Source organism: Parathielavia appendiculata (assembly GCF_033297405.1).
Source record: "Parathielavia appendiculata strain CBS 731.68 unplaced genomic scaffold N657scaffold_3, whole genome shotgun sequence".
Lineage (NCBI taxonomy): Eukaryota > Fungi > Ascomycota > Sordariomycetes > Sordariales > Chaetomiaceae > Parathielavia > Parathielavia appendiculata.
The window spans coordinates 557,828-575,030 of record NW_026944222.1 but is presented as its reverse complement, the minus strand read 5'-3'; the positions used below and the strand labels follow the sequence as shown (position 1 = coordinate 575,030).

General features: G+C 57.7%; 5 protein-coding genes across 5 annotated transcripts; 3 read left to right on the top strand and 2 right to left on the bottom strand.

Moving 5' to 3' along the window:
* Nucleotides 1-506: 506 nt before the first annotated feature.
* On the bottom strand, nucleotides 507-4,292 carry N657DRAFT_631874 (uncharacterized protein; the record flags this gene model as incomplete). The annotated part of the gene is made up of 11 exons (XM_062791100.1): nucleotides 507-1,286; nucleotides 1,360-1,632; nucleotides 1,694-1,888; nucleotides 1,942-2,505; nucleotides 2,541-2,604; nucleotides 2,660-2,747; nucleotides 2,809-2,841; nucleotides 2,872-3,274; nucleotides 3,367-3,678; nucleotides 3,725-4,121; nucleotides 4,210-4,292. The coding sequence occupies 11 exons, from the start codon at nucleotides 4,290-4,292 to the stop codon at nucleotides 507-509; spliced, it is 3,192 nt and encodes a 1,063-aa protein (XP_062649383.1).
* Nucleotides 4,293-5,480: 1,188 nt separating this feature from the next.
* On the top strand, nucleotides 5,481-7,100 carry N657DRAFT_669872 (uncharacterized protein; the record flags this gene model as incomplete). Its single annotated transcript, XM_062795506.1, has 1 exon — nucleotides 5,481-7,100. The coding sequence occupies one exon, from the start codon at nucleotides 5,481-5,483 to the stop codon at nucleotides 7,098-7,100; it is 1,620 nt and encodes a 539-aa protein (XP_062649382.1).
* Nucleotides 7,101-7,408: 308 nt separating this feature from the next.
* On the top strand, nucleotides 7,409-8,896 carry N657DRAFT_642352 (uncharacterized protein). The gene is made up of 2 exons (XM_062792327.1): nucleotides 7,409-7,763; nucleotides 7,822-8,896. The coding sequence occupies exons 1-2, from the start codon at nucleotides 7,725-7,727 to the stop codon at nucleotides 8,782-8,784; spliced, it is 1,002 nt and encodes a 333-aa protein (XP_062649381.1). The 5' UTR covers nucleotides 7,409-7,724; the 3' UTR covers nucleotides 8,785-8,896.
* A 2,055-nt stretch (nucleotides 8,897-10,951) lies between these two features.
* N657DRAFT_631871 (MFS general substrate transporter) lies at nucleotides 10,952-13,204 on the top strand (the record flags this gene model as incomplete). Its single annotated transcript, XM_062791099.1, has 4 exons — nucleotides 10,952-11,347; nucleotides 11,388-11,786; nucleotides 11,833-12,882; nucleotides 13,079-13,204. The coding sequence occupies 4 exons, from the start codon at nucleotides 10,952-10,954 to the stop codon at nucleotides 13,202-13,204; spliced, it is 1,971 nt and encodes a 656-aa protein (XP_062649380.1).
* Nucleotides 13,205-13,868: 664 nt separating this feature from the next.
* Nucleotides 13,869-15,937, bottom strand: N657DRAFT_678698 (uncharacterized protein; the record flags this gene model as incomplete). Its single annotated transcript, XM_062796098.1, has 2 exons — nucleotides 13,869-15,840; nucleotides 15,903-15,937. 2 exons carry the CDS (start codon nucleotides 15,935-15,937, stop codon nucleotides 13,869-13,871), a joined length of 2,007 nt encoding a protein of 668 aa, XP_062649379.1.
* Between the last annotated feature and the right edge of the window lie 1,266 nt (nucleotides 15,938-17,203).

Genomic DNA, 17,203 nt, shown 5'->3' with positions numbered 1-17,203 from the left:
ATTACCCTCATCTCGGGTCTGGCGATGACGTGCTCGTTTGGCGGCGTGCAGCCCCCACTTAGGACCACAACCAAGTACCGTATATACTCATTCGATCTGGACACTAGAAGGAAAGGTCCGGGGTACTGTATGTATGTGCGAAAATATTGGTCTCGCTCGATCTACATCTGTATGTAGCCGAACGTCTCCCTCCGCGCAACCAAATCTCACCCTTTTAATACGGAATGCCTGCGGTAATTAACCTTCAAGCTTTGGAGGCTCATCACCGCGCAACCTACAGTATGACCAAGAGCCTCCGGAGGACACGGGCCCAGCCACAACAGCAGCTGAAGTACTCGGGGTGTCAGGTTGGAGATACCAAGGAAAACCGCAGACGTTCAATTTGTTGATGAAAACGCCTAATTACACGCATCGCTTTTCCACATTTGTCGGGGTGCTTTTACATACGGTGCGGGACCGAAACACGGACAGTTTGCAGAACACACTTACCTACCCGCCGCTCTCCATCACTGCCACGCAATCCTAAACAGGGCCCGGCAGCTATCCCCGGTGACCAGCGTCTCAACAATCTGCACGACGTTGGAGCCGGCCTGGTTCACGACGCCGCAAAACGACACGACAAAGCCTTGCTTGACGCCGCCCGTGCCCAGCAGCTTCAGGGCGCCAGTCGGGTTGGTGTCGGGGTCGGCGACACCGCGCACGACCAAGTTCCACGAGGTGACGGTGCTGGAGCGCTGCGTCTGCGTGATGGCCTCGGAGAGCGCTTCCTCCGGGGGGCCCGCCTCAACCGCCTCGGCGGCCACCTGGCCGGAGTGCAGTGTCAGCGCAGCGGCCGCGGCGCCGCCCGGCAGCACGCCCAGGTCGGCCATGGCGAGTTCGCTGAACAGACACGACGCGTTGGAGCCGCCCTCGACCGTCCCCTTGACCGACGTGCGCGCCACGTCGGCGCCCGAGCCATTCTGCGCTGAGACGCTGAAGACGGTCGGCGCGCCCGGCGTCACCTTGGTGGGCATCGAGTAGCTGAGCGCCGGCTGCGGCATGGCGTCCCAGGCGGCGACGAGCGGCTTGGCCGTGCCGCGGATGAAGGTCTCGACGTGCGTCAGCGGGGGGTCTTCCTTCTTGGTGACGTCGAGTGTCAGCATCAGCACGACCACGATAAGCCCGATGACGGCCAGCACGGCGTCCAATATGGGCAGCGCCGCCACGTACATGGCCGTCGTCATCGCATACATCTCGCCCGCGAAAATGGCGACGTCAACGACAATGGCGAGGCCCGTCGATATGGCCTGGATTACGCCCAGGGTGTTGCCTGTATCGGTAGGGCTGCCCCAGTCTGGTATACAGGCTGATGGTCATGACGACAAGCAGCGCCACGCTAAGGACGATCCCCGCGGCGCGTAACCAGTCCGAGGGCGTGTTGAAGCGGCGCCATGCCCCGGCGGAGCGGCTCTCGGCCGCCGCCGGCGCCGCGGGCACCTCCTCATTGAACGGCGTCGGTTCCTTCAGGTCCTCGGCCTGGACTTTCCGCTCACCCATCGCCACGCCGCTCGCGCCGTCAACCAGTCCAGGCAGGCTCGGCTGGGGGCTGCCGTGCTCGGCCTGGCCGAGTTCGAGGTTCATCTGCTGCCCTTGCTGGTCACGCATCTCTTGCGCCAGACGTTGATCTAGCCCGGGCCCCGTTGGCAGCCGCTACCTCGGGCGCCGGCGCCGGCTCCGGTCCCGGCCCGGGGCGCGGCGGCTTCTTGTATTCGGACCACGCCTCAAATGATTTGCCAAACACGTCGGTCACCATCTTCGCCGTGATCAAGATTGCCTCGCCTCGGCCGGTGCCGCTGAGTGTGTCCCAATGAAGAAAGGAACTTATGGCTGCGAATGCATAAACTGCTGTCTTTTGTTTTCCATTTAGCTGATTTCACTTCGGACAGGTTCTGGATAACTGACCAAAGCGACAATGGCAGTGCCCTTCATTAAGCCGATCGCCTTTGGGCTCAGCCGCGAGGTGACCCCGGCGGCGCGGTCGAAGACCCAGCCGGCCAGGCCAGCACAATACCGGCCGCCCAGGATGGAGATGCCCTTGCCGATTTGGCTCATCCACTTCGCCATGTTGGCAATGAGGATGTTCATCTCGGCGAGCATCAGGCGGGTTTTGACCGTGTTGGCCTGGTTGGCGTCGATGCCCAGTTCCGTCTGCAGGTCGTTGAGATCTATCAAAAGGTCGTTGCGCACCGTGCTGTCGAGGCTCGGGTCGTTGTTGAGCGTCGCCTGGATCAGAGCCGACATGCCGTCGTACAGCCACTGGTGCGCCGTCTCGCCCGTCGGGTCGCTGAAGACGGCCGTCGACGTCATCTGCACCGACTGTGCGTACGAGAGCACCGCCTGGAAGAGCCGGTCTGCATACTCGCCCAGATCGCTGGGCTTAGGGGCAAGCGTGTGCAAGATGTTGCAATACATGTTCAACAGGTTGACGTTCTGTGGGACGGACGGCTTTAGCGCCGGGGTATGGGACTTGGGGCGAGAGGTGTGAAAAAGGGATAACATACCGCACTATTGATAGGCTGTTCCAGCAGGGCGTTCAGCGTGTTGTCCGGTCCAGCCGTGATAAAGCTGCTGGGCCCAGATTGCAGCGTCGGGCAAGTATGGGTTGATGGTGTTCCCGTACAGCGCGATCATGGCAGCGCGCGACTGGTCTGTCTTGGACAGGCAATTCTTTCCCTGCGATTGGGGGGCGCGGCAACGGTCAGCCAAAGCTGGCATGGTGGTAGTCCCAGAAAAGGTGGCGAACAAAAAGCACTAGCAGCTACCACTTACCGAGCCGGACCACCAGTGCTAGATCTTGTCCTTCTGGGCGTCCTCAAGCATTCTCCCGCCAACCCGAGCTGTCCGCGGGCGACACCTGCGACAGCATGAACGACATGTATGCGGGCGCGTACGTGTCGTGGATCCACGTCTTGAGGTCCGCGGGCAGGTTGTCGGCTAACTCGAGGGGCAGGTCTCTCGGCTTGGGGTAGGTGAGGAAGCTGGTGCGGTCGCTCTCGTTCATATGGTAGAACATGATGTTCTGCAGGATCGTCTGGCTCTGCTTGTGCACGGCATTCTCGGCGTAGCCCGGGATGCTCGCATGCCTTCGACGGTGAGCGGCTGCGCCCCGATCAGGGCTCGCGTCACGGGCGCCGGCCGGTTCGTCACGGATGCCACGGTTGGGCCGACGTGAGTCCCAGCTGGCAGGGCGGTGCGTGTTGCTCCGATGTGTGTGGCGGTCTGCGCCTCTGCCGAACTAGCGGCCACGGCGGCCCTCATGCTCGGTGCGGGCGGCTGTCCTGTGGTCGAGCTGGTGCCAAACCAGTGCCTTTGCCCTTTATTGCCCACCATAATCGGGTTGAACTCGTAGACGGCTCCCGAGATGTCGTTGAAGTCCCAGCTAAAGGCAAACTTGGCCGACTGGTAGAGCAAGGGGATCTTCACGGCACTCTTCAGCTTGGAGAAAGTCAGGTTCTTCACCGGCAGCGGGTCGTCGCTCTCGGGTTTCGGCGCCGTGTCCGACATACGCACGACGGTGCTCGCCGACGTGAAGGTTACGGTGCCCGTCAGGGTACCCGTCTTATTGACCAGGACGTTGGACTGATAGAGCGGGCCGAGCTGGGACTCGGCCGGCCGCGTCTTGTTGATGTCGCCGAGCAGCTCGTCCAGGGAAGGCACCACAACCACGGGCACCTCGAGCCCCCACCTTGCCGTCCGAGTGGTAGGTAGCCACGGCGACCCGGCCCATAGGCAGCGCCTGCGTAGCAGACGTCTTGGTCGTGTTGGCGGGCCAGTCGGCCGCGTCAACCACGACATCGTAAAAGTCCTCGTGGTCGATGGTGCCGGAATCGGCGGCGGGCGAAGTGGCGTCAGGGGCATGCGCAGGCGCAAGGGCAGCAAGACTAACACCGTGGCCCATGGCCTTCCGGGAGGACCGGGCCACAAATGGGACGGGCGTTTCGCACGATTCCGGCAAGTCGGACGGGTTTTCATCCTGGCAAATGTAGACAGCACCGCGGCCTAGCAGTCCGTGGGCTGTGAGGTTGAGCAGACCGTGCTCGTATCCGTATTGACCTCGTCCCAGCGCCCGGGACCAGCGGAGGCTGGAGCTCTTGGTGTCGAAGGCCACGCGAGGCACGATGTCGTGGTCCAGGTGCAGTACTCACTCCAACAGACCTTGCGCAACACTACCTGATGAAGGCTAACGTGACCGCGCTCCGGCGGGTGCGCAAGACGGACAACAACCGGATAGCCCGGGCAACAGGCGCCACCATTGTCAACCGGGTAGAGGACCTGCAGGAGTCGGACGTGGGCACGCAGTGCGGACTGTTTGAAATCGAAAAAGGGAACGGCTAGAATCGCACACGGCCACGGCTATATAGCACGGCGCTATCCCTGATTCGGCAGGGCTCCCGCGGTGCCCGTGCAGTAGTACAATCGTGAACTTCCTGACAGCTGCCAAGTGGAGGCACAGAAGCTGCGTCGGCTTGATCAATCCGTTCAATTGAAGTCAACGCAAATAACATGAGCTCGTTCCCATTGCTTTTGTGATATTCTTGAAGGTACTGACTATGAACTACACATTTACGGCTTAGCAGTGTGCTCCATGCAGCTACTTGCGATTGTCAGCTACTGCGGGTTAGTAGCATCCTGGCGGTAACAGGTTGTGGATGGAAGTTGAAGCGGGAAGTTGGGGCAGCAGCCGGCTGCTGTAGTGTGCTTTGGGCAGACGCCGGCCTGTAACTCGCTTGGCAGCTGTCAGGAAATTCACGATTGTACGGATGTACTGCTGCACGGGCACCACGGGAGCCCTGCCGAATCAGGGATAGCGCCGTGCTATATAGCCGTGGCCGTGCGATCTAGGCATTCCCTATTATATCCTTTCTAATATGCAGATGGGCTTTCGCTAAGGACAGTCAATAGAAGTAGCGGTTAGAGTAGTGGCCGGCACCGTATATATAGCATAGAGGAGCAGCGTCTATACCTCATTGCCCTAACTAGCTCTGACTCATGTAAGATAAAGTACTGTACCTTCTTCTTGTAGAGCGGATGTTTGCGACAGTTTTCAGGTTTGGAATCCAGGATTCCCGGAGGAAAACTGCAAAGATGGAAGGATAAAGTCGTAGCCAAAAAAGCCGCCGGCGGCCTGGAATTGCTGGAAGCTGCGACGGCAGGTAGTCGATCGCTTCGGCTTGACCATGACTTGTAGGATGCGGATGTGATTCATGTGATACTACTCTGTTTGATTGATGGTATGTAGCTTGTTACCTGTCACTTTTGAACTGATTTACCTGCGGAATCCCAACCTGGCTCCACAAGCTCAGCGCAAAAACGAAAAAAAAACACCAAAGGCAATTCTCAGATTTTGAATTGGTAGTCTGACATCAACACCCAAAACTCGCAACTTACAGCGGCATTCTATGATCTCAGTATAAAATAGGTCCTGACAGCAGCGACACACCATGACCACAGCAGTTGCGCGATTCGCTGGGCTGCTGGAGCTCGTCTCATTTGTCGCACACCATGCCTTTTTCTCAGGCGATGTGCCCACCCTGGAGGCCATGAGCCTGGTGAGCAAGACATTCTACGCTGCCGCCACGCCGTACGTCTACAGGGAGGTTCGCATTGGGCAACCTGAAACGATGCTCGTATTTTGGCCACTCATGAAGAACCGGAAAATCCTGAGGATGAAGCGCGGGCTCAATGCGAATATCAATCACGTTAAGGAAGTTGTCCTCTACCATAACCTGGGTTTGCCAGGTCTGTCTGGCGAGGAACAGCACGAGCTCCTTCACCAGTTGCTCTCCCAGATGCCTCGTTTGGAACACTTCGAACACATCGGCAGATTGTTGACCCCCGACCTTTTCCGAACGCTTGGCCGTTCTTGCCCAAGGCTCACGTCGCTAGCCCTGAGCATGGGCGCCGATGGGCGGAATTTCTATAACCTGTACATTCGCCGGCGTCCATTGGCCCCGTGGACTCGGATCATGCACCCTAAACTGGAGCTCGGCTGCCTGAGCGGTCTTCGAGAGCTGACACTCGCCTGCATTCCCATTGACGACTATGACTGGTGGCTTCCGCAGCTTGTTCAGCTGCTCAAGAACTCGCCGCGTCTTACGAAACTGGCTCTGGGTTTCTACCCGGTGCGTCCTGGCGATGAAGAGGACGACGCGGCAATGCATGCGCATTACTATGCGCTGGACCGTCTGTGCGACCTCTACGGAAGGACGGGCGCCTCGCCACTACGTCTGTCATCTTTGCACTTGCTGGGAGGGACGTATCCCTTCTCAGTCAACTCACTCAAGAAACTCGCCGACCTCACCCACCTACACGACGTCTACATTTCGATTCTTGGCGCCATTGAGTCTCCTGATACCGTGGCGCTGATCGCATTTGCGCCTCCCCATGCGCCCAACCTCCGCTTTTTTGCCGTGGACCTGTATATCGAGGCCGTCCATCAACACTTGTGCACTACCTCGGAGTCGGACCCATCGTTTGTACGCAACCTCGGAATTTTCGCCCAAAGAATGTACATAGAGGAGCCGCCATTGTACACGACAAGCTTGCTACAACCGAGTCCCGATCACCCGTCTCTCCCACTACAGCTAAAGATGCTCAACCTTGAACTCAGTCAGAACGATGGCACGGGAAGAAAAGACGAGCTCCAATGCTCGCTAGAAGCCGAACAGGCGCTCGAGGACCTGGTGTCCACCAACCCTGACTCTCTCGAGGGCCTCGATGTCAGCATGCCCTACCGAAGCATTTTTGACCCCGACGGGTTTTATGACCCTAACCGCCCGGAAGCCGACATGGAGCCCAGCGTCCGGCTTCTCGAGCCTGTGCTCCGCAGGCTGCCTAACCTCACACAGCTCAGCGTGCGGAGTGTCCCGTGTGACGAAGCTACCGCTGAGAGACTTGCCCTTGCGGGCTCCTGTCTCCGATATATCGGGCTCGCCTCTCAATACAAACTCGATCATTTCTGGCGTGTCTGGCGCCGGGACGATGGTGGCATCAGACTAGAGCAGATCCAACACAGGGACGCAGCCTGCGTTGACTTATGGAGGTATAGCCACCTTAGCTAGGAATGTCAAGCCGCCAACCGCGCTCCCATCCCCGAAATATGACTGTCATAGAGGATGGTCCAATGAAGCAGGTCACACGGGCAAAGCATGGCAGCGGCACCGGTCTTCATTTTGTAGTGTACGGGCTGAAGCTCCAGTCTTCAGTAGAAAACAGTTCCGTATAATTCCAGGCCTGAACACGGAGACCGAGCCGGGTGAAGTCTTCGGGATTTCAAATCTCGGTTAGGGCTTGGCTTCCGGCATTTACGGCATGCCGACCGAGCCGGAAGCCCCGCTTCGCCCACATTGCATCATCGAGCCTCCGACGCGGCAACTCCGACTTACCTCATAGATCCATTATGCCCAGGGCCCACTTGAAAGCCGCTGAGAAACTGGTGGAATCAACTAACGAGCAAAGCCATCAACTTCAGGGCGCGCCATCAACCACACACTCCTGGGTCATGAGACCTAGCGTTTCTCGGCCTCAGACGGTACCCCTGCAACACGGGGCACGATATCTAGGCCGAGCTCAAGAAAAAGCAACGCCTCGTCTGGACGTCAACAACAGTTAATCGCCAGATTGCAACTGCTGCGGCAGTATCGCCCATTACGCGCTTGATCTGCCGCGCCCTCGACTTACACACAATGAAGCCCAACCCATCACTGGGCTGTCTGCCCAACGAGGTTCCGTTCACCTCTCTTCCCTCCACGACATCCCAGCGTGACTGACAACCCACTACAGCTCCTCATCTTCATCTTCTCCCATCTGCCTACCACCAACCTTTTGCCCCTGGGGGCAGTCAGCCACCGGTTCTACTCGGTAACGCTGCTCATCCTCAAGCAGCGCCTGGGCCATGTCCTGTCGACGCCAGACCGCCGCCTGATGCTCGAGTGCTACCACCCGGCTGAGAAGCTCTACACGCCCTACCTCTACTGCAACTACCTATACACCGATAGCTTCGCCGACCTCGAGGCCGGCGCCACCGCCTCACAGTCTCACGCCGCGTCTGACAGAATAGCTGACTGGCGCAGCGGCCTGCGGGGAATCTACTCGCACTTTCGGCCTGTGGAGCACGATGAGGACCACAATGACAAGAACCGGCCGCGACGCGGGCGGTATTCCCAGGGGCGGGCGCAGAGCTGCAGCAGCGCCGTCGATGCCGGTGCCGGTGGTGGTGGTGATGACGACGGCGGCGGACTGTACGAGCGGCCGTCGATCGATGTCCACCTCGACGACTGCGAGACATTCACGCAGCTCTGTACCGTTACGAACCTGGTCCATCTGGGGCCCCGGCCAGGCCTGTTCCGCAGCCACGTCAACGTGAGTGACAGGGTGGTGTGCGTGTCGAGGGACTGGCTGGCGGCGCAGGCGACGATGGGTTGGCTGAGGCAGAGGCAGCAGCGGCGGGCAGCTGGAGGCGTGAAGGCGCAGGCGGAGGAGGAGGTCATGGAGGGTGATGACGGTGTGCTATGGGTCGACGTCACCGGCGATGTTGGGTTGCGCTTCCGTGTCAGTGAGAAGGACATCCACGCGGAGCACCCTGTACTTGTCGCGATGGAGGAGGAGCTGCCCGTGGCGTACAGGTTGGAGTTTGAGGAGCTGTTGGTGCGGAGCACCACGCTGCTGACCGTGGTGGAGAGGTCGGAGGCACAGCAACTTGAAGTCGCCGCCGAGGCGAAAGCGATTGTGCTAGCGGCTTTTTGAATTGCAAACGTGAGGCTCCAAAGCACTGGACCTAGTTCGAGGCGTCATCGACGGAATAAAACAACTCATGATTCACTGTCGATAATCACGGCTGCGGAAACGCGGTAGCTTACAGGGCATCGAAACCTTCTGTTTTGGGTCTTGCTTTGCTGCAAGTATGTCTTCCGACACCGCGATGGCACAGAGACGCAGACCTGGTAAGAACTTGAATCGAAATGGCGATCGTCGCCTTTGAGTTCGGGTTAATGCGGCGAGAGAAGTTGCCGGCTGCAGGACTGCATGATCGTCCCTGTGTCCGGTCCAACCCAGGGTTCACACGTTTATGCGTTTCTGGCAGTTTGCTCCAAGAGTCCAAAAACCCGGTTGAGAGATCCGGGAATTGCCGGTTGATGTCTCCTTGAGAGCGGAGAAATGTTGACGAGTTGAAACAATTACCACCACGGGTTTATCAACCTCGATAACACAATACCTCGACGGGCCTTATGCTTGCACAGGACTTGCTTGTCTGTTCAACCTGTGTGGCCTGCCTGGAACGCGACAAGATATGCTCGAGAGTAATGACGAATGGCTGCCCGCCACGCAATCTCTGGCGGTCAAGACGCGTTTCAATGTTTGCTCTGCCGCCGCAGTCAACCTCGGGAGTTGACTATGGGCAAAGCAGTGGGATGCAGAAAGAGGAGAAAATCCAATCAAGCATGCATTCGACTCGCCAAGTCGGCAGTCAGCAGCGACGACAGTGCGCGGAAGGTGCCGCGGCTGAACCGGAACACTTCCACACTTCCCGGTCCCCACTTCCCTCAGCCCTAAACCTTCAACTTCATTGACGTCCGTCACTTGCAGATTCAGTTCGCGAATTCTCTCGTGGGTGTGGGTGCTTACCTTTCGTCCACACAAATAGACATTTTATACGACTCATCTACCTTATCCGACCTGGCAGAAATGACCTACCTGCCCTTCGAGATGACCTATACTAACCCCTTTCGGTTGAGAGCTTATACCAATCCAGCCGGACCCCGCAGCCAACATCATTACCGTCACTTTGATCAACAAGGCCAGCAATCCGACCATGTCTCGATCTATCAATGCCTTTTGAGCGACTTAGCTAAGTACGTTTGTAAGCAGCTTGCTCAATTCTGTGACTCGCATCGTTTGAGTCTCTAGATGCAAGTGGGGTACCTAAGAATTGAATTGTTGGCTGCAAAAGTCGGGTGTGGCTGGTGGTGTGGGCTTTCAACGGAAAGGGATTAGTAGAGGTCATTCTTGGAAGGCAGGTAGGTCATTTTTGCCAGCCCGACCCTATCTATCTCACATACGCCGCATGTCAATCCCTGCCCCTGCGTCACTTGTGGTTTCAGACTCTTGCTGGCCCCTGCACTCACTTCGGCAACCCGTGGGTTGGCGAAGCTGGGTATCCGTACCGGGTCTGAGCGAGCATGATCACCGTGCCATACAGCCGGGACATGGGCCGACGCCGACCCTTCAGCGTCGATCGCGACCCTGACGACCTGGCTCCCAGTGCAGCGCACGATGGCCTCCGATCCAACCCGGCGCATGAAGGACGGGGCTGTGATGCCTCCCGGGTGCATACAGATCTTGTTGCCCCTGCTTCATGCTTGAGTGTCTAGCCCGGTCAGCACGCCACCACCAGTCACGGGAATGATACTGTCAGCATTGAGCATCGACGGCATGGTCGTCACCGCCAAGGACAACCCCATTGTGCATCTGATCGTCCATTGCCCCTCCTTGACAACAATTCTGGTTTGCTCTTAGGGCTGGCCATCCACCGCCATGCAAGCATGTTTCCGCTGCGGTCGTCCTCGAAGCATCCCACCATCACATTTCCTTCAGCGAAAGGCCAGTGCTTTGCTCTTGCCCTTCAATCCCCCCACCCTGTTGAACCACCCTTCTTTTAATGGCTAATTCCCCACCTCGTCCCTGTCCTTGAATACATCTTCCCTTGCGGCTTTCTCCGAATCTCGGTTCGTCTGCTGGACAGCGACAACAGATGCCATCGCTTACCACACCGCATCTCCGTGAGTCGAGGTGTCCCGCTCGTTATTTGGACACCGCAGGTACGGACATGGAGTTAGGAAAGGAGACGAGAGTTGAGCCCTCCCTACCTAGAGTTGCAAAGTGGGCGACGAGGAGTGTGGGGAGAGGTCCAGCAATGTCTATTCAGCCAAGGCTTCCGGCCAAGGACCTGCCTGAGCCGCCGGCGCCGCTGAAATTTGACTCATGGAGTCCCATCGACTACCCAACACTACCACCGAACAGACCGCTGCCACCCAGACCAGCGATGAAGCCAGCAGACAGCCCCAAGCTTTCTCAACCAGCCCGTCCACCACCACTCAAGCCGCAAGCGCCCTTGGGCATGAATCCTCCAACGAGACCTGGTACGGCGACAAGCAGCCAGGTATCAGGGTCAACAGCTCTAAGGTTCCCCGGTTCGTCAAAGAGGCTCTCTTGGACATCGATCACAAGGAGACCCATCAAGTACGGGCAGGGGAGATACGGCCGTGTCGAACTGGTGCCACAGCCTAGCGATAATCCCGATGACCCTCTGGTACGCATGCCCAGACCCAGTGCCTACTTTGACACTCTAGCTCACAAGAATCCAGAACTGGCCGATGTGGAGGAAGGAGCTCAACTTTTGGTCGCTTCTAATCACGGTAGCCATCACTGGTGTGACAAAGACGATATTTATGACTGTTAATGCCCAGCTCACCGAAAGCTATCTGGTTTCTTACACTGCTGTTGCCGCCCTAACCGGCGTGCCCCTTATTCTTTCCGCCCTAAGTGGCGTCTCTTGTCTCGTCGCCTCGAGGATATGGGGCAAACGACCACTGTACTTGGCCTCGCTGCTATTCGTGTTCATTGGAACGGTCTGGAATACCAATGCTGCGAGCAGTTACGCCCAGTGCATGGCTGCAAGGAGTTTCCAGGGGCTGGGCTGGGGAGCGTTCGACACGCTCGTTCTGGGGTCTATCCAAGACACCTACTTTGTACGTCAGGACCACACCTGGCTGGATTCCGCCGCTAACCGCACAGGAACACGAACGCGGTCTCCGCATCGCTATCTACTCGATTGTCGCTGTGGCGACAACTTGGGGGACCCCATTGATCAGCGGAGTTACCTCCGAAGGCCCCGCTGGTTTCAGCCTACAGTTTACCATCCTCAGCGCCTTCTTCGTCGTGGCCGTCCCTGCTATCGCCCTGGGCGCGCCAGAGACCGCGTTCGACCGAACCTTCACCGTCGCCGAGACCCCCTCCACAGCCACGAGCCACTACAAGCTCTCCGTCCCGCTCACGCCGCGGCGCCTTTTCTCCTTAGAAACCTTCACCAACTACATCGTCAAGCTGAAGCCTTACGCTTACAGCAGCACCGCGGACCTTACTATGCTTCTCCAGGCGCCGCGGGCCTTCATCACGCCCACCACAGCCATCCTCACCCTTGTCTCCCTCCTCCCTCACGCCTCTCTCTGGGGCCTCGCCACTTCCCTCTCCCTCCTCTTCTCCCCTCTACCATTTGTCCTCTCCCCAGGCACCATCGGCGCGTTATTCCTCGCCCCCTTCCTCCTCTCCACCGCCGCCGTCGCAGCCCCAGTCCTCATATCTTACTGGCAAGCCCGGTTCACCGTCAAAATCCATATGGCCGCCCTCGCAACTGGCTCCGCCCTAACCTTCATCGGTATCCTAACATTCGGCCTGCACCTCGAAAGCGCCATGACCCCACCCCCCTTCTCTTCCTCCTCCCCAGACCAACCCGTCTCAATCTACGCGCTAGACTACCTCTCCCGGCGCGTGAACCTCCCCGCAGCAAGCTTCGTTCTAGGCCTCCTCGCCGCCGGCGTCTCCCTCCTCGACGCCGCCCTGGCACTGCCCGTCGTGCGCGCCAGCACAGCCTTCACGGGATCGAGCCACGCCGTCGCCACGCGCAACACGGCCGACATGCTGGCCGGCGGCGCCTGTTGGCGGTCCCTGGCCGCGGGCGTGTTTGTCGTCGCCGTGCCGGGGGTGGTTTGGTGCTGGGATGGGCTGAGGAAGTTTTGTATTGGGATTACCGTGGCGCAGATGGTTGTTGCAGCGGCGGCGGGGGTGGTGTGGTGGGTTTGGGGGGAGGCGGTTTGGAGGTGGGATGGGAGGGTTCTGGGGTTGGTGAATTTGAGGGAGTTGAAGAGGACGGAGGGGAGTTTCTTTGATTTGGATTGAGACATCATCGTGTCATGTACGGTGTCGCCATGGGGAGGAGGAGGTGTGCGAATGGATAGTGGGCTTGAGATGATGATGTTGACAGACCGCCATGGAGAGGTCTCTGGACTGTGACATGAAACCAGGGAACGATCTTTTTGCACGTTCGCAGCCAGACGTAGCCGTGAATATCTCGTTCCATGTGCCGAGAATGGCCTCCGCAGCCCTCTAGTCTGATCAAGTCCCATTGAATTGAATCAGCCATTGCCTCTCCCGTTCAGCCTGTGGTTAACATCGTTGCGAAAATTTCTGCGGATAACCGGAATAATATCAGGTTTCTGAGGGCTTATGTTTCAGTAGGAAGACGAACTTGACCCGGCCTTGGGCCGTGGAGATCAAACATGAAATGAACGGCCAGAGACCCACTGAAAGGAGCCGTCTGATGGTGAGGTGGGTTTGTATCGCTTGCTCTCCATATGCGATACACGCTGTCTCCTTTACTTCGTGAAGTAATGTGACATTGCAACTTGTGCTTGACGTACATAACAGGGCGTCTCTCGTTGTTATTGCCACGCAGGCATGACTCCAAGAAGCGCATCTGAACTGACAACTTGGTACAAACGGAGACTACAGCCGGGCTGTACTGAGCCCCTGACCGTCATTCCTGTATCATCCCAGTGTACGCCTATCCCACAGCGCGATGGGACCGAGGTAAATTTCTCATCTGCTAGAGTCCGTTCGCCTTCCACGTGGTATCCTTAAATATCACAACAGCTTAGAGAAAGCCGTCGACAAACTCAAATCATCCAGACTATTGCCCATCCAAGCCAACAAGCAACCATCCCTAGACTGGCCAACCCAGCGGTGGCAGCCTAGGCGACCACAGTAGCAGTGCCCTAACTCCGCTCAGTAACGGTCCATCGACGCTTGGAGCTGCTGAGATCACGCAGACGGTCCGCGTCGTCCGGAGGTCGGGGCGCACCCCAGAGCCCGCCTGTGCCGGCACCAAGCTGGTCCGGCTCAGGTTTCGGTGACCGCTCGGAGGACACGGCAGTGGCTCCGCTGGCCGATTCGTCAGAGGTGCCATTCCTGTCGCTCATCTTGGGACCCGCTTCACGGCTGAGTTGCGACGTGGGTGGAGCTAGTGAATTCTGCTCGGTAGCAGACAGCCTGTCTAGCCCAAAATTCAGTACTTGGACACTGTTGTCCTCCTCCTCATCCTCCAGATTTGTTCCAATGGGCGACCAGAGCCCGGCACTCCCAGTTCGTCCTAGGCCGGAGGGGCGGGCCGAGGCAAAAGACGTGACGCCGCTCCCAACTGTGATGCCGCCGGTGCTGGCTCCGAAGGACAGTCTGGGCACTGTTGTGCTGGCTCCAAAGGACAGCCTTGGCACTGTTGTGTCTTTATTCGGGCCACTTCGAAGGCCGTTCAGTGCGGCGTTTGCCGACGAGTTTCTGCTCCCAGCGCTATCTTTCCACGAGAAGCCGTTCATGGTAGATGAGAAAGACGAGTGGCGCCCGCGGATAGTGTTCATTGCTTCCAGCATCGAGGAGGATTTTGACCCTGTCGGGGTCGCTACGGGGGACCGTAGATGGTCCGTGTTGGCGAAAAGCTTTAAGTCGTAGAGTTCGTGAATCGGCGGAATGTTCTTGGAGATTTCAATAGAGTCGAACTGTCCAACATTCGGCTTGCGGACAGCCATTGTCAGGGAAGCCATGGCAACGTCCATCAAGACGGGCTGGTGGGTAATAGCTCCAATCAGGGCGTTGCATCCGGCCCCATGGGAGACGAGGATGACGACAGCCTCGGTCTCAACATCGTCCTCACCACCTGCTGAATCATCTGATGGTTCGGTCCGGACAGTTTTGGTGACTGGTTGAGTTGGCTTGTCCGCGGTCGAATACCAGTCAACCAGGCTCTGCACACCGAAGCGAAACCGCTTATGCATGGACGGCCACTCTTCTGGAAAGGTGCCGCCATCTCCCCAATCCATGGCGCTCCGCGTAGAGTCCCATTGGTAGTCAATCGCCACACAGGCGTCTCGAGCATGCGAGACGTATCCCGGGGGAATGGTATTGTTGCTGCTCACGGCGTAGTGGGGAACGGGCGAAACGTACCCCGCCGGTCGTTGGTGGGCCAACTGATCGCTCCGGCTGCTGATGCCCGGGTGGGTGGGTGAAGAGGTGAAGTTTGCCATGGGTCCCAGCGGACTTGTTTGGCCGCCGTTGGACGGCGAAGCGGAACTTTCCCGAACCGTAGGGCTCCAGAGCTGGCCTTGGGAGTTGGAATGTTGGTGCGAGGTGAAATGTGGGTATTGAGCGTAGTCCTCACGGCGGAGCAAGTCGGCTTTGGCGCTGGCCAGCATCATGACCGACTTGGGAGGCGGGGTGATGTATTCGAAGTAGTCGGGAGAAAGCCATTCCCCAAGAAATGCGTCCAACCGCAAGACGGACCGTCGGATATTGACTGGGTCAGCAGGTTTCGTGTTCGGCATGTCCGTGACAACAGTCGGCTTTGGTCGGCCGTCCGAGAGAGCTGCCGGTGTCGTCGCTGTGGCTCGGGAACGAGAGGGCTCAAACGGGGTCGAGTCCTGAGCAAGGCCGGCGCTGATGGCAATCGACGTTTGAATGCATCGCAGAAACGGCGAGCTGTGTAGAACGACCTCGTACCGCTTCCGCTTCGGGACGTCATCAGCACCTAGGTCCGCACCAAGCTCCTCTTCTTGCACCCTTTCCCGTATGATGGACGCTATTCTAGCACCCAGGCTCTTTGCTTGTTGCCAGCCGCTGTAGGTAAGGGGGGGGTCGTAAGGGGTCGGGGATGAGAGATGCCATTGCTTGTCAGCTGCGTCAAGACGATATCCGTGTCTATGGAAATGTTAAAAACGTGCCCATAAGATGATGGGATGAGAAGCCGAAATCCGCCCTACCTCACCACGAACAGGTACGCCGGAGGGCGCCCCATTGCCGTTGGTCTCCAACCCTGCGTGCGTGCTCGACTTGCAGGGACAGCAGGGACAGCAGGGAAAACAACACGCTTCGCTTGTCTTCGCTTCCAGGAAAACGCACGGAGTCGTTGGGGAACTCGGACAATATGCTACGTCAGAAATGGGAAGACGGAGAGCGGTTGTCGTGCAAAGACCGCTTTGTAGTGTGTGGGTAATAAGAATCCTCTGTAACCGTGCGAAACTTGCGCAAAGAGGTGACTTGGTCGTACAGTCTCGTCACCCACTCGCACAAGCCGCTGGTATTGGCTTTCATCGTTGGTTGACACTCGTCTAGCAGCGCGGGGGATGGCGGGGAAGCAGCTGACCCAGGCAGGGGTGACGAATTGCATGGGTCGGGTGTTCGTGGCCCCACCACCCCGCAGGACACACTAACGGACGGTACCTCCGTACCAGGCGCATCCATCCTGTCTAACGGCTTCCTTCAGGTCACTCGAAAGCTGTTGGCGTCTGGCGGAATTTGGACGAGATCTGACTGCTCTCACTGTTTATCACCTAGAGTTGGAGTCTGTCCGAAAACATTTTCCTCCTGTGTGATCTCCTCGAGTCAGTGTTAGTTGGGTAGTTCCTATCACTTCAGTCCACCTGGCGCTGTTGTACTTCCAGCTTCGCTTCCTTTTGGTTATGCTAGCTCCCTCTCATTACTCCCTCATCATGGATAGCAACAATTGCTGGGGCTTGATTTCGTTTGTCAAATGCGAACAGTCACATCCTGTTGTTCGATTGTCACATGCGCGCGCATTAACCCTCCTCAGGTTACAGGGTTCTGGCCTATAGAAGTGGGGATCGGTCTCGGACTAGCGAGCTTAGTAAATCGACTCGTCACAATTTCGGTAAACTGTCTCACCCTAATCTCACTTACAGCCCTAATCCTAAGTAAATCCTCCTGGCATCTTGCTCGCAGCACATTCACTATAGTATAACGTGTTTTATCAGCGAATGCACCATATCAGCGAGCGCACCACTGGTAAGGGCTGCACAGACACTTAGTCGAAGTACTAACAGCTTATTCCCCGCTTATTCCCGTTGTTAGTGCTGCACCCAAATATATATGCAGCCTTTACCAGTGGTGCACTCGCTGATATGGTGCATTCGCGGATAAAACACGTTAACTGAATTAGCATTATACTATAACTAACGTGTTTTATCAGCGAGTGCACCATATCAGCGAGTGCACCACTGGTAAGGGCTGCACAGACACTTAGTCGAAGTACTAACAGCTTATT

Coding starts and splice junctions, on each gene's coding strand:
- N657DRAFT_642352 (XM_062792327.1), top strand. CDS start 7,725: ATGAAGCCCAACCCATCACTGGGCTGTCTGCCCAACGAG. Junction 7,764..7,821: donor TGGGCTGTCTGCCCAACGAG/GTTCCGTTCACC, acceptor AACCCACTACAG/CTCCTCATCTTCATCTTCTC.